Source organism: Solanum pennellii, chromosome 3 (assembly GCF_001406875.1).
Source record: "Solanum pennellii chromosome 3, SPENNV200".
NCBI lineage: Eukaryota > Viridiplantae > Streptophyta > Magnoliopsida > Solanales > Solanaceae > Solanum > Solanum pennellii.
The window spans coordinates 68,388,204-68,408,771 of record NC_028639.1 but is presented as its reverse complement, the minus strand read 5'-3'; the positions used below and the strand labels follow the sequence as shown (position 1 = coordinate 68,408,771).

General features: G+C 34.7%; 2 protein-coding genes across 2 annotated transcripts; one reads left to right on the top strand and one right to left on the bottom strand.

The window, feature by feature from the left end:
* Nucleotides 1-4,512: 4,512 nt before the first annotated feature.
* On the bottom strand, nt 4,513-11,529 carry LOC107012077 (39S ribosomal protein L47, mitochondrial). Its single transcript, XM_015211803.2, has 4 exons — nt 11,375-11,529; nt 11,027-11,193; nt 6,837-6,994; nt 4,513-4,912 (listed from the first exon to the last, which is right to left on the bottom strand). The coding sequence occupies exons 2-4, from the start codon at nt 11,175-11,177 to the stop codon at nt 4,805-4,807; spliced, it is 417 nt and encodes a 138-aa protein (XP_015067289.1). The 5' UTR covers nt 11,178-11,193; nt 11,375-11,529; the 3' UTR covers nt 4,513-4,804.
* A 1,356-nt stretch (nt 11,530-12,885) lies between these two features.
* LOC107012872 (protein PRD1) lies at nt 12,886-20,568 on the top strand. The gene is made up of 9 exons (XM_015212832.2): nt 12,886-13,420; nt 14,522-14,628; nt 14,709-14,881; nt 15,422-15,730; nt 16,067-17,033; nt 17,126-17,840; nt 17,915-18,195; nt 18,275-18,941; nt 19,081-20,568. Exons 1-9 carry the CDS (start codon nt 12,974-12,976, stop codon nt 19,309-19,311), a joined length of 3,897 nt encoding a protein of 1,298 aa, XP_015068318.1. The 5' UTR covers nt 12,886-12,973; the 3' UTR covers nt 19,312-20,568.

The window sequence follows — 20,568 nt, the reverse complement described above, 5'->3', positions numbered from 1 at the left end:
AAATAAATAGAGCGATGTGTGTGTTTTTCTACGTGAGTGTGTATGTGAGAGAGAAAAGAAAAAAAATTAAACAAACAACAAAATTAATAAAAGTAAAGAAAATCAAAAAGCGAAAATGATGTCCCCAGACGGCAAAAAGGAAAGTTGTACTTTACCTACATGGCCCCCAATGGAGTCGTATTAATTAAAGGTTTTGATTTCGAATTTTCACGTATTATTTAAATTTTAATATAAATATTAAAATGTTATAATTAAAAAAGAGAAAATTGTATACAATAGCAAACTAATAACCTAAATTAAATGGAATAGCTAGGGTTTGATTTAATTGTGCTCCATAGCAAACATTAGCTAAAATTTGTCAGCATCTCTCTCCTAAAAATCTCGCTCGCCACTCTCCATTCTCGCTCGCCCTCTTGCTTTATACACAGAAGTGTATAATTCTGTTTCTGTTTTGTATAAAGCGAGAGAAAATTGTATATACACATGCAAAAATGTATATCTTCGTGTTATACACTTAATTATACAATTTACAAACATTTTATTTCAAATATTGCAGAGAAAAAGGCCAACGAATTATACAATTACGAATTATACAATTGCAGTGAAATACAATTTTCTCTAGCTTTATACAACAGAAGTGTATATATTGTGTTTCTGTTTTTGTATAAAGCGAGAAAAACATATATCTTCTTGCTATACACTTATAATTATGCAATATACATACATTTTAATTCGATTCAACTGTATGCAAAACAAATTATACAATTGCAGCGAAATAGGCCAGCGAATTATACAATTTAGGCCAGCGAATTGCAGCGAATTATACAATTGTATATGTATAGCGAATTATACAGTTTTATGTTTGCTATGGAGCACAATTATATAAAATTTGCTATAGCATACAAATATAAATTTTTTATTTACTATATATGAAAGTTATCTATTAAAAAAACCTCAGCACGGTAGAAAGGAAAAGAACGGGTAGAAGGGGCAGGGCATTGATAACATCACCCACGTAGGAGTTATCTTTTTTTTTTTTCAAAAGGAAAAGTGAGATGTGACTAAACTAAGGTATTTAGGGTGAGATTTTGACTGATTTAAGGATGTAAATCATTTGACTTTGTTTTTCTGTGGGAATTTTTATTGGTATTGGATACATAAAATACCCAATTGTTTGTTCTGTTTACACATGCATGTGGTTGGGTGATTCAGAAAGGGGCCAATGTGATAATTTGTTGTTTGATTGAGGGTTGATTTAGAGTTTTCAAATAAATTGGAGGGTCCTTTTTGTTTTAAAAGTGATGTGCAAGTAAAGGGTAAAAGGTCATATGGCATTAAGGTTGTCTTCTGATGTACCAACACTTCATGAAGCATGTTTTCTGAGCCATTCCTATTTCTCTGCTGCCAAAAATTGGGTCCAGAAAAATTTGCACAGAGAAAAAAACTATGTTGCTATATTCAATGAGGTTGGACTTTGTTGTTACTATTAGTCATAATATAATTTAAGTTAGCGATATGTTGTTTGTAATTATTGTGATATTTTTAATATTAAGAAATGAAGTTTAGTAGTAATGGAGATATGTAATTCATCATGTGTAATCATCTCGAATTTAGTGCTCAATAATGTTAAAAGTCGCAAGTTATTAAGTGTAGTATCGATCATATTTAGATTTATGTTATTTAGTAATGTTAAATCTTGCAAGTTATAAGGATTATGAAACGAATTAAAATAAGGAAAAAATTTAAATTTAATCTCGATCTGATATTGATATTGTTTTGCAATGTCTGTTATAAATTTTTCTATTTTTTCTTGTAAGTCAAAATTTCTTGTACGAGTATTTTTTTTTTTTCATATAAATAAACTCTACAACTATATTAATATTTTACAAATACATTTCTTTTACCTTCTCCCCTTGTTTTGTGGTCTATAGTAATATTTTACAATTTTATTATCATGATTAATAGTACAATTTTATAATTATGATTAATTTAATACTATAATAGCTCCTTCAATATTTATTATGATATATTTTGGACGATCTTTAACAAATTTTTTGAAAAAATTTCATATCAATAAATACATGATAGACTATTGGTCGCGTCACAAATGTTGTCCAAGTACCATAAAATTCATTATTTTTTTATATATATATTATATGATATCCATTACACCAACAAAAAGAAATATATTATCAAGGCATTGTGTAATCATCTATTAACCCAACCCACCCAACAATAGAGTCCCACAATGTTAAATTGCCATATTTTGTTGTACAGTTGATAAATTTCCATTATGGTTCCTCCCTTATTAAAAATATCAATACACAATCCCGTCATCAAATTTTTTATGTTGCTATCATGTTACATGTGTGGGTATTATCATTGACATTAGGTGAAAAAGGAAAAAAACTAACCAATTGTTTCAATGGAGATTTGATTTGGATTGTATTATTTGAAAGGAACTCATAAAATACATTTTTATCCCAAGATTATAATAAAAATTGCCACTTTTACTAATTATTATTAAATTAAAATTATATATAAAATAGATGTTTTATTTTTTTTCTTAATCTGATCATTTTTATATTTATTCACTATAACAAAATAAGACAATAAATCTAATGTGTAATTAGATTTAAATAGTCATTACATTTTCTATTTTTTTCTGTAGAAATTCAACTTAAACGAAGATGAACATGTCATATCATGACAAACGTATAATACACAATAACAATTAGTATTATAAACTACAAGGCCTACGAGCTATAATCCATTATCTCCCTAAAAAAATACTATAAATTCTAATTTTGGACGCATATATTAATTTCGATTCTCTCCAAATCAAATAATTATATCGAAACAAATGGAATACTAATTAATATGCATGAAGGACAACCATTTTAGAGCAAACCAAATCTCGGTAAGCTATTTTTCTTTATGTTAATATTGATAACAATTCGTACTATCATTTTTAACTTATGTCAAATCAAGTTTACAAAATTGAATAATTATGTCCTTATCAAACATGTAATGAAGTGCATTAGTGTCAACTTTTGAAAACGCGTTTAATAAAAAGAAATTTCACTATTAGTGTCTATTTATCCACCATTTCAACTAGTATTAACTAATCTAGAGTTCGATTAATTAAAATAAAATTTAGCACTACACGACACATATCACTAGCCAGAATCAAATGAACTTTTAAGTTTACGTTCTTGTTAACTACTATGTCTTGTGATAATAATTAATGAACTTGTAACATGCACGACATACATTTTCCCCAATTAATCTTGCTGTCAGTTAAAGTAAAAACATGGAAAATATTCAAATTAAAAGTAAATACAATTTGGACTAGCATAAAGAAAGTCACCCACTATTTTCTTTTATATTTAAGAAAACATAAATACTCATAAATTATTTCTTTAGAAAAAATAAATAAATCTGTAATGGTAAACGGTGAATATTAATAGGAGGAAGGATTGTTAGGTTCAATGCAAAAGACTCTCTCAAATTTGGCAGCTTTACCTATCTTCCAACATACTCCTTAAATTCACCGTCATTAATCATCAATAAGTGCTTTAGCTAGTAAATTAATTCACTTCACTAATCTCAATATTGTTTAGGGAAAAATATTAAAGAGTGGTTTAGTATGAAGTATAAGGTATTAACAAACATAAAATAAAGTGTAATATTATTTCATATTGTGTTTGGCTGGAGGTATTAGGTAGTCTTTGAATTATTATTTATCCCACCATTTATAACATAGTAATAAAATAAAGTTATCCGAGGTTCCAACCAAACGATAACTATAAATATAGATGATGGTCTATTAGATAAGACCCAAGCTAGGATAGATTAAGAGGTCCCTAGATCTTGATTATTACTATAGTATACAACTTAGGTGATTAGGCACTATAATGACACGTTTAAAGACTTGCTAGATTTGGTTGACATAACTATTGTATTAAACAGTGAAAAATTAGATTTATAATTAAGAGTTATTCTAGCACGAAACAACAAATTTTCCTACAGCGCTACCAACCAAATCGTATTTTTTACTATACAATATGGCGGAAAATTCAAATTAGTACGCTATTTAGTTGACTAATATATATTGATTTGCTTACTTTATTCATCGATATCTATTCAAATCAGCATATTACGTGCCAAGAGAGAGGTTAAACGAAAATGAAAATAACTTTCTTGTCTGTCTTCTTCATACTTTTTCCCTTCATATGTCCCATTTGTAGGCGCTTACAATGAAAGCGACGGTAGAAGACTATGTACTGCATATATTTCATACTGATTATTGATAAAATGTGAATACACCAGAGAAAGCTGTGGAGCTGCTGAAGGAGTAAATGCAAAAAAATTCACCACAAGCAACATGGGATGTGCTATTGAATGAAGTGTGTGTTCCACTGCACACCCTTTAATTATTACAGCAATAACTTTTTCACTAGCATCTTACCAAACTAAATAAGCTGCGAACAGCAGCATTTCACAAGCATGTAGTAACAATCGACCAACACGAGTGCATAAACACTGAGTTTGGTTTTTATTTTCAGCACGAGCAAATCTTTTAAACAGATTTGCCATCTCCATTACATCGTAATAAACTAGTTCATTGAGTTTGTTTGACATCATGGATGTCAGGAATGTTGTGTAGATAGATAAAATTTGCCATTTCATGACCACAACACACAAGAAAAGTAAGTTTCCTACATGTGGAGCTAATAGACGAGGAGGTAAATCCAAATACTCATTATAAGGGCATATAAACACTACTACCGATGAGTGAAAATTATAGAGCATTTATCATCCTCTTCATCTCAGTTGACCTCCTTGGATCTGCTTCATCAATGGCTCTCTCAGTAAGAACATGCTTGATTCGGCACATCGACTTCCTTACCTGAATATCAATCATTTGTTAGGAAGATGCTAATGCAAGAGATGCATCATCAGAAATTTTAATGGCTTAGTGCCTCAAGGGTTCACATACCACATGCAGAATTTTCAATAGCCTATTGATGAAATATACATCAACACAACCAAAACTTAAGATCAAATTTTGTTCACGAGTACTAAACAATAAATGCATAATACATAAATGGGCTTAATTGCTTATCAAATATAGGAGGAAAACATAGTGATTTGATATAATGAATATGACTAGCTGTACTTGGTAGACTTCCATTAGATGGGGATGTGTTTTAAGTATTCCGTTAATTCATGCATCTTTACCATTTTATTCTTCATAAACTAAACAGACACAGTATTGAAAACGATTTGGTTGCTCGGAGCCTCAGACTCTCCAAAAATGTCGATGGGTGTGTGTCGAATTATCCAAAAGTAATGTATTTTTGAAGAATCAGACACAGGTCCAGCATCATTTTTGAAGGTCCGGGCAACATAATCCCCAACGCTTCAAGTTGCTTATGTTCTATATTATAATTCAAGCATCACCTAAATTTAATGCATGGTCTGGTTGGATTCTTCATGGTTGAAACAACTGAAATTTGAAATGTGAATTATCTAATGTTACGGAAATTTCGAACTGTTAAAAGATCTACACCATGCTTCCGTACTTCGTTAAAGTTAACTATGATTTTTCTCGAACCACCATATTTTTCTGTAATTTCTCTGCAAGATAGAGGTTTGGTATTTCCAAACTCCTTCGATCCATTTTATTTGCCATTTTAAAAATCACGATAAAATTGATTATTTGTTTCCACTTTCACCCTTGTATTCTAGTAAATGTGGAGAGGGATTAATGTAGTGAAAGTAAGAGTAGCATTAAAGTGAGATCAAAGAATAAAATAAGGACAATATAGTCAAATTATCCTTTTGGTTAATGTTTTTTAAAGTGGAGTGCAAAAGGCAAACATGAGAAGTAAAATAGACCAGACGGAGTAATATCTTACACCTGTTCCATAGGACATCATGTAGCATAAAATGTATTCCTCCCATTTCTCAAGATTCAAACCACCAAGAAATTTACTGAACAGATTGTCACCAAAAACTTAGGCTTTTCTGAAAAGTGATTTCTGATATGTTTACACTGGATACTTTCTGTAGCTAGAGGACTACATATGTTTACCGAGCATTGTGGATCAAAGAAAAGTGTCACCTAGAATTTCCTTCAAAAGTGCATAAGACAATTAACTGTGGGCACTGGGCACATCTTACGTCTGGAAATCAAGAAAACACCTTCAATCTATGCTGCATAACACAGTCTACTTTTTTTAGTTTTTCGGTGTAAACAACTTTATATAGAGGATATAGATCAAATTGTAGGTTTAATGGGTTGTTTGTAAGTCTTGCACTGGATACATTCTGTAGCTAGAGGACTACATATGTTTACCGAGGATAGTGGATTAAAGAAAAGTGCCACCTAGAATTGCCCCCAAAAGTGCATAACACAAACAACTGCGGGCACTGGGCACATCTTATGTTCTAGAAATCAAGAAAAAACCTTCAATCTATGCTGCATAACACAGTCTATTTTCTTCAGTTTTTCGGTGTAAACAGCTTTATATAGAGGATATAGATCAAATTGTAGTTTTAATAGGTTATTTATAACTCTTGCTTTTCTCCTGGTTACTCATTTTGGGAGATGGGAGGAAAACAACTTAACCAATTAAAAAAAACACATTCTACTTCTATGTGGCAATTCGAGTATAATCTTAACAAGAAAATCCATTTTAAGATGACACTAATATTTTTAGGTTAGTTTGGAGTTTTACTTCAGATCCAGGAGGAGAATCTAATTGAAACATGTCAAAATAGAGGTAACTAATTGCTTGATTAGGAGCTTCAAAAGAAACTAACTTTACCTTGGAAATACGCTCTGGATTAGGAAAACGCAGGTTCTGAGCATTGAGCATCTGACGTTGAGTCATCAACATGTTCTTCTCCTTCAGAAGAACATACCATAACTTCTGAAGATCATCCCAGGACTTCAGACGCAATTCAGAAGCCTTCCAACCTCGACCTAGTAATGTTTTTAAAATGTCAGAGTTCATCCAATCAGAGAGATATAAAAAAATGGTACAAGCATACGAAAGAACCAGCCTGCCATTCAAGGTAAGAGAACTTCAATCTCTAGTGTGTGTTTAACTAGAAGGCCTTCAAGCATTTGAGCCACGAAGGGCACAGAAACCACAAAGAAGTTAGAGCATAGACCTCTCATCTACAGTGAGGCGGTCCATTTGGCTAGACTTCTTTTTAATCGGAGCAATTTGGCTTATATGTTCCCAACATAGAACACAAACTAAATAATAAGCAGCACACAAATTCATAATAACCAAATACTCTACTCGTGAAACAGCTTTCAGTGGTATATGTTAATAAAACAAATTGCAGTGATGATTAAGGCAATGAAACATCCCCAATCTTGATAGAGAATTGAGCTATAGAGGTTCATGTAGAGGGACATTTTCCAAGAAAAAACAAAAAACAAATAAAAAACAAGAGGTGGAAGAAAAGAAAAGAAAAAAGAGCTAGTGATACAATCTGAAAAAAAATATGACAGGATTCACAATAATGTCTTTTCACACGGTATTCAAAGGATACTTCCATGTATGTTGCTTAACCAAATAATTCACCTTCATTCAATCATAACATCCTTAATCTCATTGCTTACACGTTTAAAGTGAAAGAATCAGTTTCATACTTATGTAGTAGTTTATGAACTACTGCGCTTCCTGTGAAATTACAAATTAGAACTCGAGAAATTTTATTGAAACATTATAGAAATTACAAACGAGAAGAAAATTGAATGGCCATTCTATATTGAAATACAAAAATAGTAGATATTGTGTACATTATGAGTATCCATCAGTAGATTCAAATTGGTAATCAAGATGAGTCCCAATAGAAGTTTCCTAGCCGAAGTATCCCTTCGAAGTGTTGGGGTCCTACCACTTTGACTAGTGCAAACGTGGTTTGAGAGGGTTTTAAAAGACATTTCAACAAAATAAAAGATCCCCAAACTAAGCCAATGCTCAAGGACAACTAAATGTCAGCAATGCCTTGAGAAGGCAGCCTCTCCTAAGGTCCAAGGCCAATCCAATTGTATTTCTCTTTAAAGAAAAGATCAATCTTTGAATGTTTGACTCTGCACAATAAATTATCGCAAGGGAATGATTTTGCCTCTAGGTACTATTCAGTCACATCCAATTTATATTAAAATTTTCGTTTCTAACAAAGGGGAAGGTGTTTGTTGTCAAGGAAACAAAAAACTAAAAAGGAATTTGAAAGTTTTATGGCATTTCAATCATGGTCTACATAATTAGAAAAAAAGTACTCACTGAACCGTGAAATAAGATCACCCCATAACACAACTCTCCCACTTGAGTTATCTTAGCCCTAAGCCAGGCTATTCAATAGTATTGTAGTATATGGTGACAACTAGTATGAAAAGCTTGTCACCTTTGGAAGACTTTGTCGATAACCAAAGCATATCATTCCCAGAACAACTTTGGTACTTAGTTTATAGCTTTTTAAAAATTATGCAATAGAACACTCCCTTTGTTCTATTTAAATGAAGGTGTTTTGACGAGCACGAAATTTAAGAAATTTAAGAAGACTTTTGACATGTAAGCCAAACATATGCCGAAAATAACAAAATTATCCTTTTGATGGTTAGAGTTACACATGTTTTTTACTTTCTATCTCCCAATGAAAGAATGAACTTTTACATCAAGTAGGTCCCAACAACTCATGTCATTAAAGTCAAATGGAAATGCTAGATTATGAAATTCAAAAAAGAGAGAAGAGTCTTTTTTTAAAAAATGAAGTAAGGAGATTTCATTAGAAGGCATCACGGAGAGGCAAAGCAAAAAATTACAGCAACTGAAGGGCTCTGCTTCTGTACAAGTATTTACTAAATCACTAAAGAGCCGACGTAATCCAAAAAGAGTTCAACAGTGGTTACAGGGGCCTGTTTAAACCAGCTATATAACAAGATCAAACAGTTGGATTTAAGAGAAAAGAGCCTGTCTCTTGGGACAAACTAAAAAAGGAAGTGTCACATAACATGATAAAGGGGAGTAGTGTTTTTCTCTCCCTAATCATTTTTATATCCTACTTTTGATCTTAGTATTGTTTAAAATATATCACATTTAACATTCCAGGCTTCAACTAAATCAAATATGTAATAGTTTCTGAGCTGCCAGAAGCTCAACAGGGTGAAACTTCACCTAAGGGGTATTTTTCCCTGATAACAATTGGTGTCCACACCAACTTGTATGCACCTTGAATCCGTGGATACTTGTATCCTTCCCCAGGATGAAGGTGACCCTGCCCAAATCAAACTTTGGTCTAACAGTCTTGATTCTAACTTCATTTACCACTAGGTAATACCTATGGATAGCCAATAGTAATTTTACTGTTTTACTATCCAACATGAACCAAATATACCAAAGCAGCAGCCAAAGCATTTATAGAAATGAAGAGGCAATACCAGAAACCCAACAGATACACTTGAAATAAAATCCCTAACTACAAGTTGAGAATGATGAAGAACTTATTGAGGCAATAGTAGAGGAATCTGAGGAGCTTGCCATAATGATGTAAAACCACACAACAATAGAATGGAAACTTTTTCAACCCCTTTGAAGGTAGAGTGCTTGTTTGGTGGTCCAAGGAGCATGTTTAACTCAAGAAAACTTTCAGGAGGGGTAAATATCTGCAGTGGATATTCTCTGTGTGAGAAATAAAGTGAGGATGTGAACTACCTCTTCATATATTGCAATTAAACAAAACAGATCTCAGACTTTATTCTGAATATAATGGGGGTTAACTGGAAAGTGCAAAGGATAACTAACGAATTAATGCAATGTTGGCACATACACAGGCTAGGGGAGGCAAAGATGTAGACACGGAACTCACTTCCTACAGCCACATGGTGGATCATTTGGAAGGAAAGAAGTGCAATTTTTTTAAACAGTAAAACAGAAACTGTATTTAACATCAAGGATAAGTAGAAATGTAATTTTTACTGTTTTTGGCGTAACATGGAATTGAAATGACACAGCAGTCATGATAGACTTTTGAGCTGTTACACAACTTAAGCCACCGTGCGAGAACCTTTTATTTAGAGTAAAATGAAACTTCCAATAAGCTATGATCTTCAATATTTGCAACTAGGTTCTCAATTTTCGGTCTAGATTGGATAATTGAACATCTAAGAGTAGTATCCGTGATACCTGGTTTCAATTTACATAAAATAGTCCATTGGAAGATGTCATTTTTGTGGATTTTAACCAAGAAGTTTGTATTCATTGATTATCTATCAGTGACAAGAACCAAACATTGCAGAATATCTTCCAGTACATTGCATAAGTTTTAGCTTTTAGAACTTGTCGAACAATTACTATATTTTTGCAGCTGCTTGCCCTTGTCCAAGAACTACCTAAACATATGTCACTTAAATATGATAAAAAGATCAAATTAGACGGAACTAGGGCTAGTATGAGGGTAGCCAGTCATTTGCTATACTAAACTTCTTTGCATACCAGCACAATAAGTAACCCTTTAAAGACCAATGAAATGTACTTTGGACATACATGTTATAGAAAACACAAGCAGTAGAGATCATTTAAAAAGAAGTATAGCCAATTATGCCGACAATAAAGTAGATTCTGTTAAATTAGTTCTTAGGCTTAACTCACACCTCAAAAGCTAGCTCAAATGGAGGAGTATTTTCCAAGCCTTATAAGGAGTCCACCCTTCTCAAACCATCGATATGGGACTTTTGTCATTCTTTAACATCTCAGCTCACACCCAGTGCTTAGCATCTGGTGCATGGTCAATTTTGATTTTGGGAATACCAACATCAGGTGAGACGGGTCCTGCTCTGATACCATGTTAAATTAAGTCTTAGACCTAACTCACACCCCAAAAGCTAGCTCAAAGGCTGGAGGATTACCCAAGCCTTATAAGGAGCTCACCCATCTCATTAATCGATGTGAGACTTTTGTCGTTCTTTAAGATTCAATAGAGAATATGAAAGGGATATTACCATAGACGACAGGCTTATCATCCTCCGGGGTTCTATCTACTTCAAAAAACTGCTCAAGTGGATTAAGGGTTCTAGCAGCAGCTGGAGCGGCTGAACTCTCTGATTTGGCCGCCGCCAAGAATGTCCTCCCGAAAAGTCTAGCAGCCAGCATGACTGAGACTAGATTGCTAAAAACATATAGTCATTATATATTAGAACAAAACTAAACAAAATTGTAAAAAATAAAACGAAGCGATCTCCTCCATAGAGGAATTTCATCGAACAAAGAGGATGCAGGATGGAGATTGTGATGGAGGTATACAATTGCCCACTGTATAAATATGAAGTATAACAACATGAAAGACTTACATAGACGGCTGAGGAAATCACCGGTTTGAACACCTACTGAGAAGCCGGTTCCAGTTTAGTACTAAAATGTGAAGCGAGCAACTCGAATTTTCCCCTTCTCTAACCCTACTATTAACTACTAATTTATTTATTTTAAACTTCTTATTTTCTCATTGTTTTTATTAATTTTTATTCTGGCAAGATGGGCTGTTAAAAAGAAAAAATTCAACTCACTACATAAAAGCCCCCAAACTTTTTAAAAAAAAAAATAGACACCTAAATTTGCGGTTCACTCGAAAAAAAAAAGTCATTTTAATCCATTACGAACCTATTAAAATCTTTATAAAATGAAAGGACTTTGCTTTCCGAAGTTAATTCAAACACGTCCATTGATAGCTATTGGAGCTTGTTGGAGTGCCTATGACCGAATTAATATTGCATTATTTTCAAATTCTATTTATCATCACAGGACGAGTATCTTTGGACGTCAGATTTTTTAGAAAACTTATTTACAAAAAAAGAAAGCACCACATACATGAGATAACTTTTACTTAGTCTCCTCTTCATTCCCCTATATATCACTCGTAAATTGATGAAAAATTAAATAAAAATTCAAACACACACATACAAAATAAAAATGAAAAAGTTTGACCTCAAAAACGACGAAGGTCATCCACGAAGGATTGACAAAACCTCGTTTGAATTACTTTGTGGTCATGGTCTGCCCAACAAGGCTTCATTAAAATGAGCATAACTTTTTGCTTTGAGCTTGGATTAGCAACCTCGGTGACATCGAAAAGATGATTATATTATCTTTAATTTGATATGTCATGGGTCACCTAATTCATTTAGTGCTAAAATATTGAGCGTCTGAAGTTGACCCAATATCCATTTTTCTCTAATATAAATGTTGACTCTCACCTATGGCCAAACCTACAGTCCATAGGTCCACCCACGGACTGTACTAGCCGACCGTGGGTGGGATCAGAGACCATCAAACTTTGGACTCCAACGACGAAACTAATCTACGGTTCATGGGTCAATCAATGGACCGTGGACCATGATTGTAGGTGTCATCTTTACATCCTAATTTTTTCCTAAAAGTCTGAGACTGAACCACGGGATCCTACCTACGATCTGGGATCTGACACACGGTCCGTCAATGACTTCCGTTAATTCTGACATCAGATATTAGAAAGCTGTAATTTTCCATCTTCTTGAATTAAAGGTGTTACAAATAAAATTTAGGGGGAGTGTATCTATTTTCTATAAGTGTACGATTAGTGAATGAATTCATGTTTCTTGTGTTTATTCTTTTTCTTCTTTTCTCTATTTAAAAAAGACCGATTTATTTTTCTTTTAATCTGTTTAAAAAAATTTTTTTTTTTGTAATATTTTAATTTTTCACGTGACAGTTTAAGACTACAACATTAAAGAGAAATTTTATAAGTTTGACATAACTTTAATAATTAGTTTTATTTTATTTTTTTATATATTTGGAATTTGAAAGCAAAAGGCGTCAAAGATTTTTTCTCCCGCTTTGCTATTCATCCCACACCTTCTCCATCGCACTAGCCAGTCTCTTCACTCACGCACACAGTAGTACTACAGCAACAAAATATGTATTTCGCCACTTCTCAACTCCCCCACTCACCACCGTCGCCATCGCTGGAACCACCGTTAACATGCGCACAAGGCCATAGCTCGACTATGATTATCCCAACTGATGAAGGCGGATCAATTTGTCTGCTCTGCTTGTCTAATCTCATTTCCAATCCGAGATCGCCGACCGTTCACGTGTCCTACGCTCTCTCTCAGTTATCTATCGCGCTTTTCCAACCGAGTTTCCGCCAAACCTTCTTCACATTCCACTCTCATTTCCTAATCTCGCCTCTCGTCGGTGTTCTATCTTCCTTCTATGATGAACCCATAGCCAAGCAAACTATGGATTTGATTATGCAGTTGTGTGAAGCTCCAGACTGCGATGTGCATGCAGAGTTTGTGGCTCGGCTAGCAGATCGCCTTTCCAGCGGCTCTTTAGCTTGGAGTCAGAGACAGCTCCACTCGGTAACTTTTACCTCTGTATTAACTCTTAAATTTCCAATTTATGGAGGTGTAATTTAGAATGGAGCTGTAGAAAGGTATAGCTACATAGATATAGCCATACATGATACGACATATACTCCTACAATCAAGTGATTTATTAATTTGCATAGAAGTGTGTCACTCTAAAATGGACTAATAAGGAAATAAAAGTCGAACTGAGTTAAGTATCTGATTTTTCTAATTTCCTCAGTGTCCTTCAGCATTGTGCAACTTTGTGAGGTGGCATACAGCCGACTGTGATCAGTAAAGCTTTCGGCACTGAAAATGATCTTGAAGATCCTATTAAGATTTATACTAAGAACAGGTTTAGCATTATAGCTATATTGCTCACTCTTCAATTCCTAAAATCAAATATAGCTTTTATAGCAGCTTTTCCACAGTTATTTGGCAACTGCTTGCAACTTCAGTGAGTCAATGACATTGACTAACAGCTTAAGTTTAGTCACAGACACTGTTGCAGATTTGATTGGAAAATCACAGTCAGAATGATTCCTGAGAAAATATTAGTTTTATCCAGAGCAGTGAGTAGAAAGCTTAAACCTGCTTAGGTAGTTATTTCAAGTTTCAATGCCAGTGTTCAAGTCCATAAGACGACTTGTGGTGGAAAACACTTATACGATGTTACAAAATAAGCAAATAAAAGATGGGAGGAACTGTAAATGATTTTGAATTTGTGAAAAATTTGAGTTGCATTATAATGACACCAATTATATGTTTCCTCATGATGATTCACAACTTTTTTAGAGTAGCTTCACATTCTATTCGGTTCATGTCTGCTGCTGACGTCTATGAACAAATTGCCCATTTTGGAGATGGTACACTGTATGTAATTGATTTTCTCATTGAGAAGCTATAATGAACAAGAAATAGGAAGAAGTTACACTTAGTGGTTCTGTCTTGGTATTATTGGCCTGATATCTGTCAAATACACATTGGATTTTAATGAGATAACTCAGCCTTCAATTTGCACAGAGAATTTGTAGTTTCTATATTTATTTCTGTATTTGCAGTGACATATGTTTTCCTCTAATACATGTAATCTGACCCTTTTTTAAAAAAAAGCTTCACTGCTTAGGTCTTCTCTTGGATTACCAAAAAAACCATTCCTATTGTCTCGAAGAAACGGATGCCCTCATTTTCAATCTCGTCAGCGGCCTTCAATTGTCCAGGTGACTCTTGAAACTGAGACAGTGGCTATCTCATTTTGCCTTAAACAAAGCCCTGAAGGTCAATTCCTTCTTGAGTACAGTGAAGATATTCAGGGGGAAATCCTGTTTGTTCTATACAAATTATTCCTACTCAATGGGTCTCAAGACGGTGAAGATCCTCCTAGTTTATTTGGTCATTTCTCGAAGCTCCTAGACTTAGCACTGGCAGTTCTCATGAAAGCTCAAAGTGATGATGTTCGCTTAAACTGTATAGGTAAGCTTCTTTCACATTACCGGTTTCTGCTTCTTGAGCATTTGCATCTCTGAATTTGATTTTCCAGCGAATATCTTGACAGTTAACCATTTTATACTTGGATTATTGCAAAATAAGAGGAGTATATGGTGATAATAGCTGACTAATTTATGATATATTTGACAAGTATACCAGAGAAGTATGGTTGCTAAAAAGCGAGAATGCACTATAGGAATAGCCATATCTCTCCTTGAGAAATCATTTGAATGTAGAGATTTTGTGGCTCTTGAGCCTAATGTTGTGGTAAACAGGCTCCATACATCTGTTCACACCTCTGATATACTCTGACTGATAAAAAGTTGCGTGTCTATTTGCTGCTGACTTGACTAGCAAAGTTCTATGCACTCTTCACCAGAGCTCTGATAATCTCTCTCTTCTCCCCTCCCTTCCCCCACCATTCCCATAAGGTAAAGGAGATAAGCAGCTGTTGATGTTAGAGTTTCTGCAAGATAATCTCATCTCTCGCATTTGTCAAATCAGTGATACTCTTTGTTTATGCAGCATTCTTAACAGTAATGATGCAAAGAGGATTCTTTCAAACTACTTCTATAATTGGCACAAGGAGCAGGAGTTCTTATGATGTTGACCACTTGATGGAAACAAATGAGCAGATATCAGATGGGCCTCTAGCTATCTTGTTTGCAGAGGCAGTCAAAGGCCCACTGCTTTCTTCTGATAATCAAGTTCAAATAGCAGCGCTAGATTTACTTTATCTTTATCTGTCGGGGAAAGATGTCTTAGAAAATGAAATCCAAGTATTTGTTGAAGAGAACATTGCAGACTATGCGTTTGAAGTGCTGAGGTTGTCAGGTAAGAATATCAGCTATACCCAGTGCCTGAGCAGTTAGATTTATACGTATTAGTTTTGGTTGAAGAAATGAAAGATGAAAGAGGGCGTTTCAGTCGCACTCTATTCTATTTGTTTTTCCGTTTACAATTAAACTATCTTGAAACGACCACTTCTCTGGCAATTACAGTTTCTACAATAAACAAATTACCATGGGTACAATGTTTGTTGTCCATATGGTTCGACAAGATCTAAGTTCTCTAACGACAATCAGCTAGAGAACATTCTAATTATATTAGGTCAGATTATGCAATTAATGTTGTCTATAATGACTAATGAAGCAACTCATTAGTTTGCAGGATGCAAAGATCCAACAATTAAATCTTGTATTCAGCTTCTTGATATTTTAGCAACTGCTGAGCAAGCATTTAGACAGAGACTTGCAATTGGGTTCATGGCCCTGATTCCAGTTCTGCATCATGTTGCTGAAATTCCTTTCCACCCTGTACAGACTAAGACACTCAGGCTTATTTGGAACTCTGTGGAGAACTGCCCAGGGGTGGTATCCAAGTCTCAGGTAGAAGAAATAAGCCTTTCATTGACAGGAATGCTCAAGAAAAATCTTGACGGAGAAATAGGCATGCTTCCAGAGACATTAGCTCTGGTCTGTTCAATATTTGTTGCACTTATGAAATGTTCATCTACCTGTGGGATTTCAAGTTTCTCACTAACAATTCAGGATGCATCAAGAAATTGCATCTTAACTTCTTTAATTAATTATGGCAAATACCCGGGTCAACTTTTGAACTCTCTTTACCTACTGAAAGAGGCATATTCATATAGTTTTGGGATGAATTCCTCAAGCTCAATGAACACAGATCTTAGAAGAAGCATTATAGATGTATGCAAAACACATATATTACCGTGGTTTATGAAATCCCTTCATGAGATGGAAGATGAGGATATTCCAGCTGCAATACTTGAAAATTTCTATTCCATATTGCTACAAGATTCAGAAACCGAAACCAAAATATTTGCAAATGTTCTGCTCACATCTTCCTGGTTCAGTTTTGCATATGGATGTTTAGGCCTTTTCCCTTCTGAAAAGATGAAAAGGAATGTTTATCTTATCTTTAGTGTGATGACAGATATCATTCTTGGGGTTGATTCTGCGCGGTGCATTAGCGATGCTGCTCCACATCTTCCATCTGATCCTATAGATTTGCTTTTCCTTTTGGGCCATAAAAGCTCCCAAAATGTTGAATTGTCTTCTCGGCAACTGGCAGTTCTGTTGTTACTGTACATCAGCTCACTGTATGACGATCGGTAAATAGTTTCTGGGATCTTAATCTTACTCTTTCTGCATTTTCCCTGCTTATGTTATCAGTCCTCAGTTGATCATCTCACCCCTTTTCCAGAATTGCAGATGATAAGCTTGTGTTAGCTTCATTGGAGCAATATATTCTACTTAACAGCAGCGAAAACATGCATGGAGCTTCTGTTTTGGGAATATTTATGGGAATATTTATAAATCTTTATGCACTATACAGAGGTTTAGCCAAGGTGAGCTACCAAATCCCCTACAGCCCAGAGGCTGAAAGGATTGTGTTCCACCTACTTGCGGAAAAGGGCTGGGATTTGCTATCTACTAGAATCCACGTAACATCTTTGAAATGGTTGTTCCAACAAGAGAAAATCTGCAACGTGTTGTCTGCCCAGATTTTGAAATTTTGCAGATGCAATTGCTCCACCATAAACCAGATAAATATCCATGGTGAAGCCAATCAGAAGATAGATGTGTATGTTATGACAGAACTTGTAGCTTTGGGGGATAACTTTTTAGGTATGCTCATGGTGTTTCTATTGGGAGAGGCTGGAGAACAATATTCCGAGTATGACATTGTTTCAGTGGTGAATACCATAAAACGTATAATAGAAATCTCACCTAGTACTTCAGATCAATTCTGCATGCACGGGATAGCTACTGCAATTAAGAACCTTTACTATAAGTTTGGTCATTCTTTATCCCCAGATACTTTCATGTCAATCTCTGAACTAGTATCCTGCATTCTTCAAGCAGTACACTCTGAATTCCTCTCTGATGATGAACCCTGGGTTGCAATTGTGGTGAAAGTATAGTACTCACTCTTCTAAATACTGTTTGCTTCCAGTTCCTCTGTAGTAAATAGACTTTTCCTTAATTGCAGATTATCGACTACCTGATCCCCTCAGTAGCTGCAGATGGATGGACACCAGGAACTCTTGTATCAATTGGCAGTCTTTCTATGGTTTTGCATCACTCAGTGAATCAAGTGATGGTTGAAGCTTCGAAAACCATAATCCTTAGTACTCATTTGCTATCATTGGTTAATACCACTATCGCCAATGCCTGTTCCAAAGGACCTTCACTTGTTGAACAAGACGAAGGAACAAGATCTGTAGAAGCTCTTGTTTTTGTGCTTTCACTTCTTTTCTTCTCTTTGAGAAGGTATCAGTTCCTTTAACATAGGTTCTATGCTTTCTTTTATTTTGTATTTAATTTTGAATCTAATAGCTTATTTTGCTAGTGCACATGCCATTTTACCGGGGATTATGGACTTCCAATATCTGCTGGATCCTACCAACATACCACAACCCTGGCCTTATATTAGTATACAGTGCCACGATTTGTGCAAGTTATTGCATTTTGGATCTATTCCTATTAAGTTACTTAGCTCGCAATACCTTCTGGAGTTATTCAGCGGAATAGAAGACGAGAGAAGTAGAAAATCAGACACATTAGAATTCAGAACTAATTATTTGTCGTCTATAATGGCTGTTTTAGAAGGCCAACTATTTTCAAGTGACATGTCTGTAGCAATGAACTGTTCCCTCTGTTTGTCTATGCTCATTGGGTGGCAAGATGTGGACACAGAAGTATCAGCTATACAAAGGAACAACTGGTGTCGGTTTATAGTAGAAGAATTAGTGATATCCTTGGCAGCTCCATCTTTGGCTTCAAAATCTTTCATGATCCATCACAAGCCTGCAATTCTTATTGCAGTTGAACTGCTGAGAAGAAAGAAAGTTCTCCAATGGATGACTTCAATCTTCGATGAATCTTGCATATTTGCCATTACTAGAAACATTACAAATTCTAATTTGAGCGCTGAGTTGGTGTTCCTCTTAAGGAAGTTGCTTAATTATGGTTTTCTGAATGATGAACAAATTGCTGCTCTAAATCAAGTATTCCAGGTAATAGATACTTTATCTTTGAAAGATCATTGGTTCCTATTGTGATCTGGTCTCATGATTTCAAAAAAGAAGAAGAAAAAAAAGAGAACACTGCCAAAATGAAATAATGGAATTCCATTATTATTGTGTTTGCCTGCAGGAATGCAGAAAATGTATCTACACAGACAAACTTCAAAATGCTGGGGCAGAGGAGAAGACATGGAATGTAGCAGCTGCTTCAGATTATGTAGGTAAAGTTTGTCAGTTTCTCATTAGCCTAGTAACGACTCAGCCATCTAGTGGTATGGAGTCTTCAAGATTTCAAAGTGGGAAAAGGGAATTGCTGGAAGAAATAGACTTATTTTCAAAATGTTTAATGAGGGAAGATTGAGCACGCACCACTAAAGTTAGGTTTTGCGGAGTATCATATACGTTCTTTACGAAGAACAATTCAGATATTTTCCTATTTTGTCACTCATAAACTAAAAAGAGCAGTGGCATCTGCTAGTATAATCCTATATCTGTCACCAAAATAAAATTAAAAAAGTCTTCCATTTCATTGGCCACATACAAAGCACTGCCTTAGTAATTCTACTTTTTGTGCATCACCAAGTTCTACATAATTTCTTTACTCTTTGTTTTGTTATTCCAAAAGAGGGACAAAGAAAGTGGGAAAAAAGCAGTTGAGCTCCTCAAATTGATTGGTAGAAGAGGTCCTTTCTTCCTTGAGAAACATTTGGGCTGGGCTGGGCAATCGTTGTGGCAAAGCAAGCCTGAGATCCTAGGGGCTAGGCCCTAGCATTAAGCAAACAAAATAATTCCTTGATACATGTTGGTTTTTCTTGAAGTGTACATAGGAATCGCTAAATAATTGATGGGACATATTAGTTTCTTGTTTCTCCCACAGACGTAATAGTTCCTCTCATCTCAGCATTATAAAACTCCCTAGCATGAAAAAGATAGCCCACCATCCAATAATTTAATACACCTTTTACTATATATACTTGTTGTCCTAATTTGTACATATACAAAGGCTAAAGAAAATGATCAAAGAGATATGGGATGGAGGACCCCCACTCACTCGACCTCAAACTTGGGGACCCTTCCAGTACTTATTGTATAACGAATTTATCAGGGTTTCTCTAAGATAGGGATAAATGCAATTTTTTCAGCCATAGAAGTGGATGGACATTGTCTTCTACTTAGAATTATTTGTTATATACAAATGAACAATTATGAGTACAATGACAATCTACATTCATAAAACAAAAAAGAACAGAACATATGAAGTTTCGTCCTTCATAAATCATGCATGAGATGAGAGACGTGATTAAAAGGCAGAGGATTTGCAAGAGGGATGTGGTCCCTGTGAGGAGGGAGGTTATCTTGTTAAATCATGAAAAGCAACACCCACGTCCCTGTGTCCCCTTTAGTCCTTTTATTCTCATCCCGCCCCTTACTGAACAAATAGATTTAGCTTATCTATACAGCAGTCAGAACTACTGATAAATCATTACCTTATATATGTATTAATTAATAAGCTCATGATTTCAGGGTCTTTTGGGGATGAATCAATTCTTTTGTTCCTTTATACATTGTTTTATCAACTATATCACGATATTTAATAAAGAGCGTGATGCTTTATCAA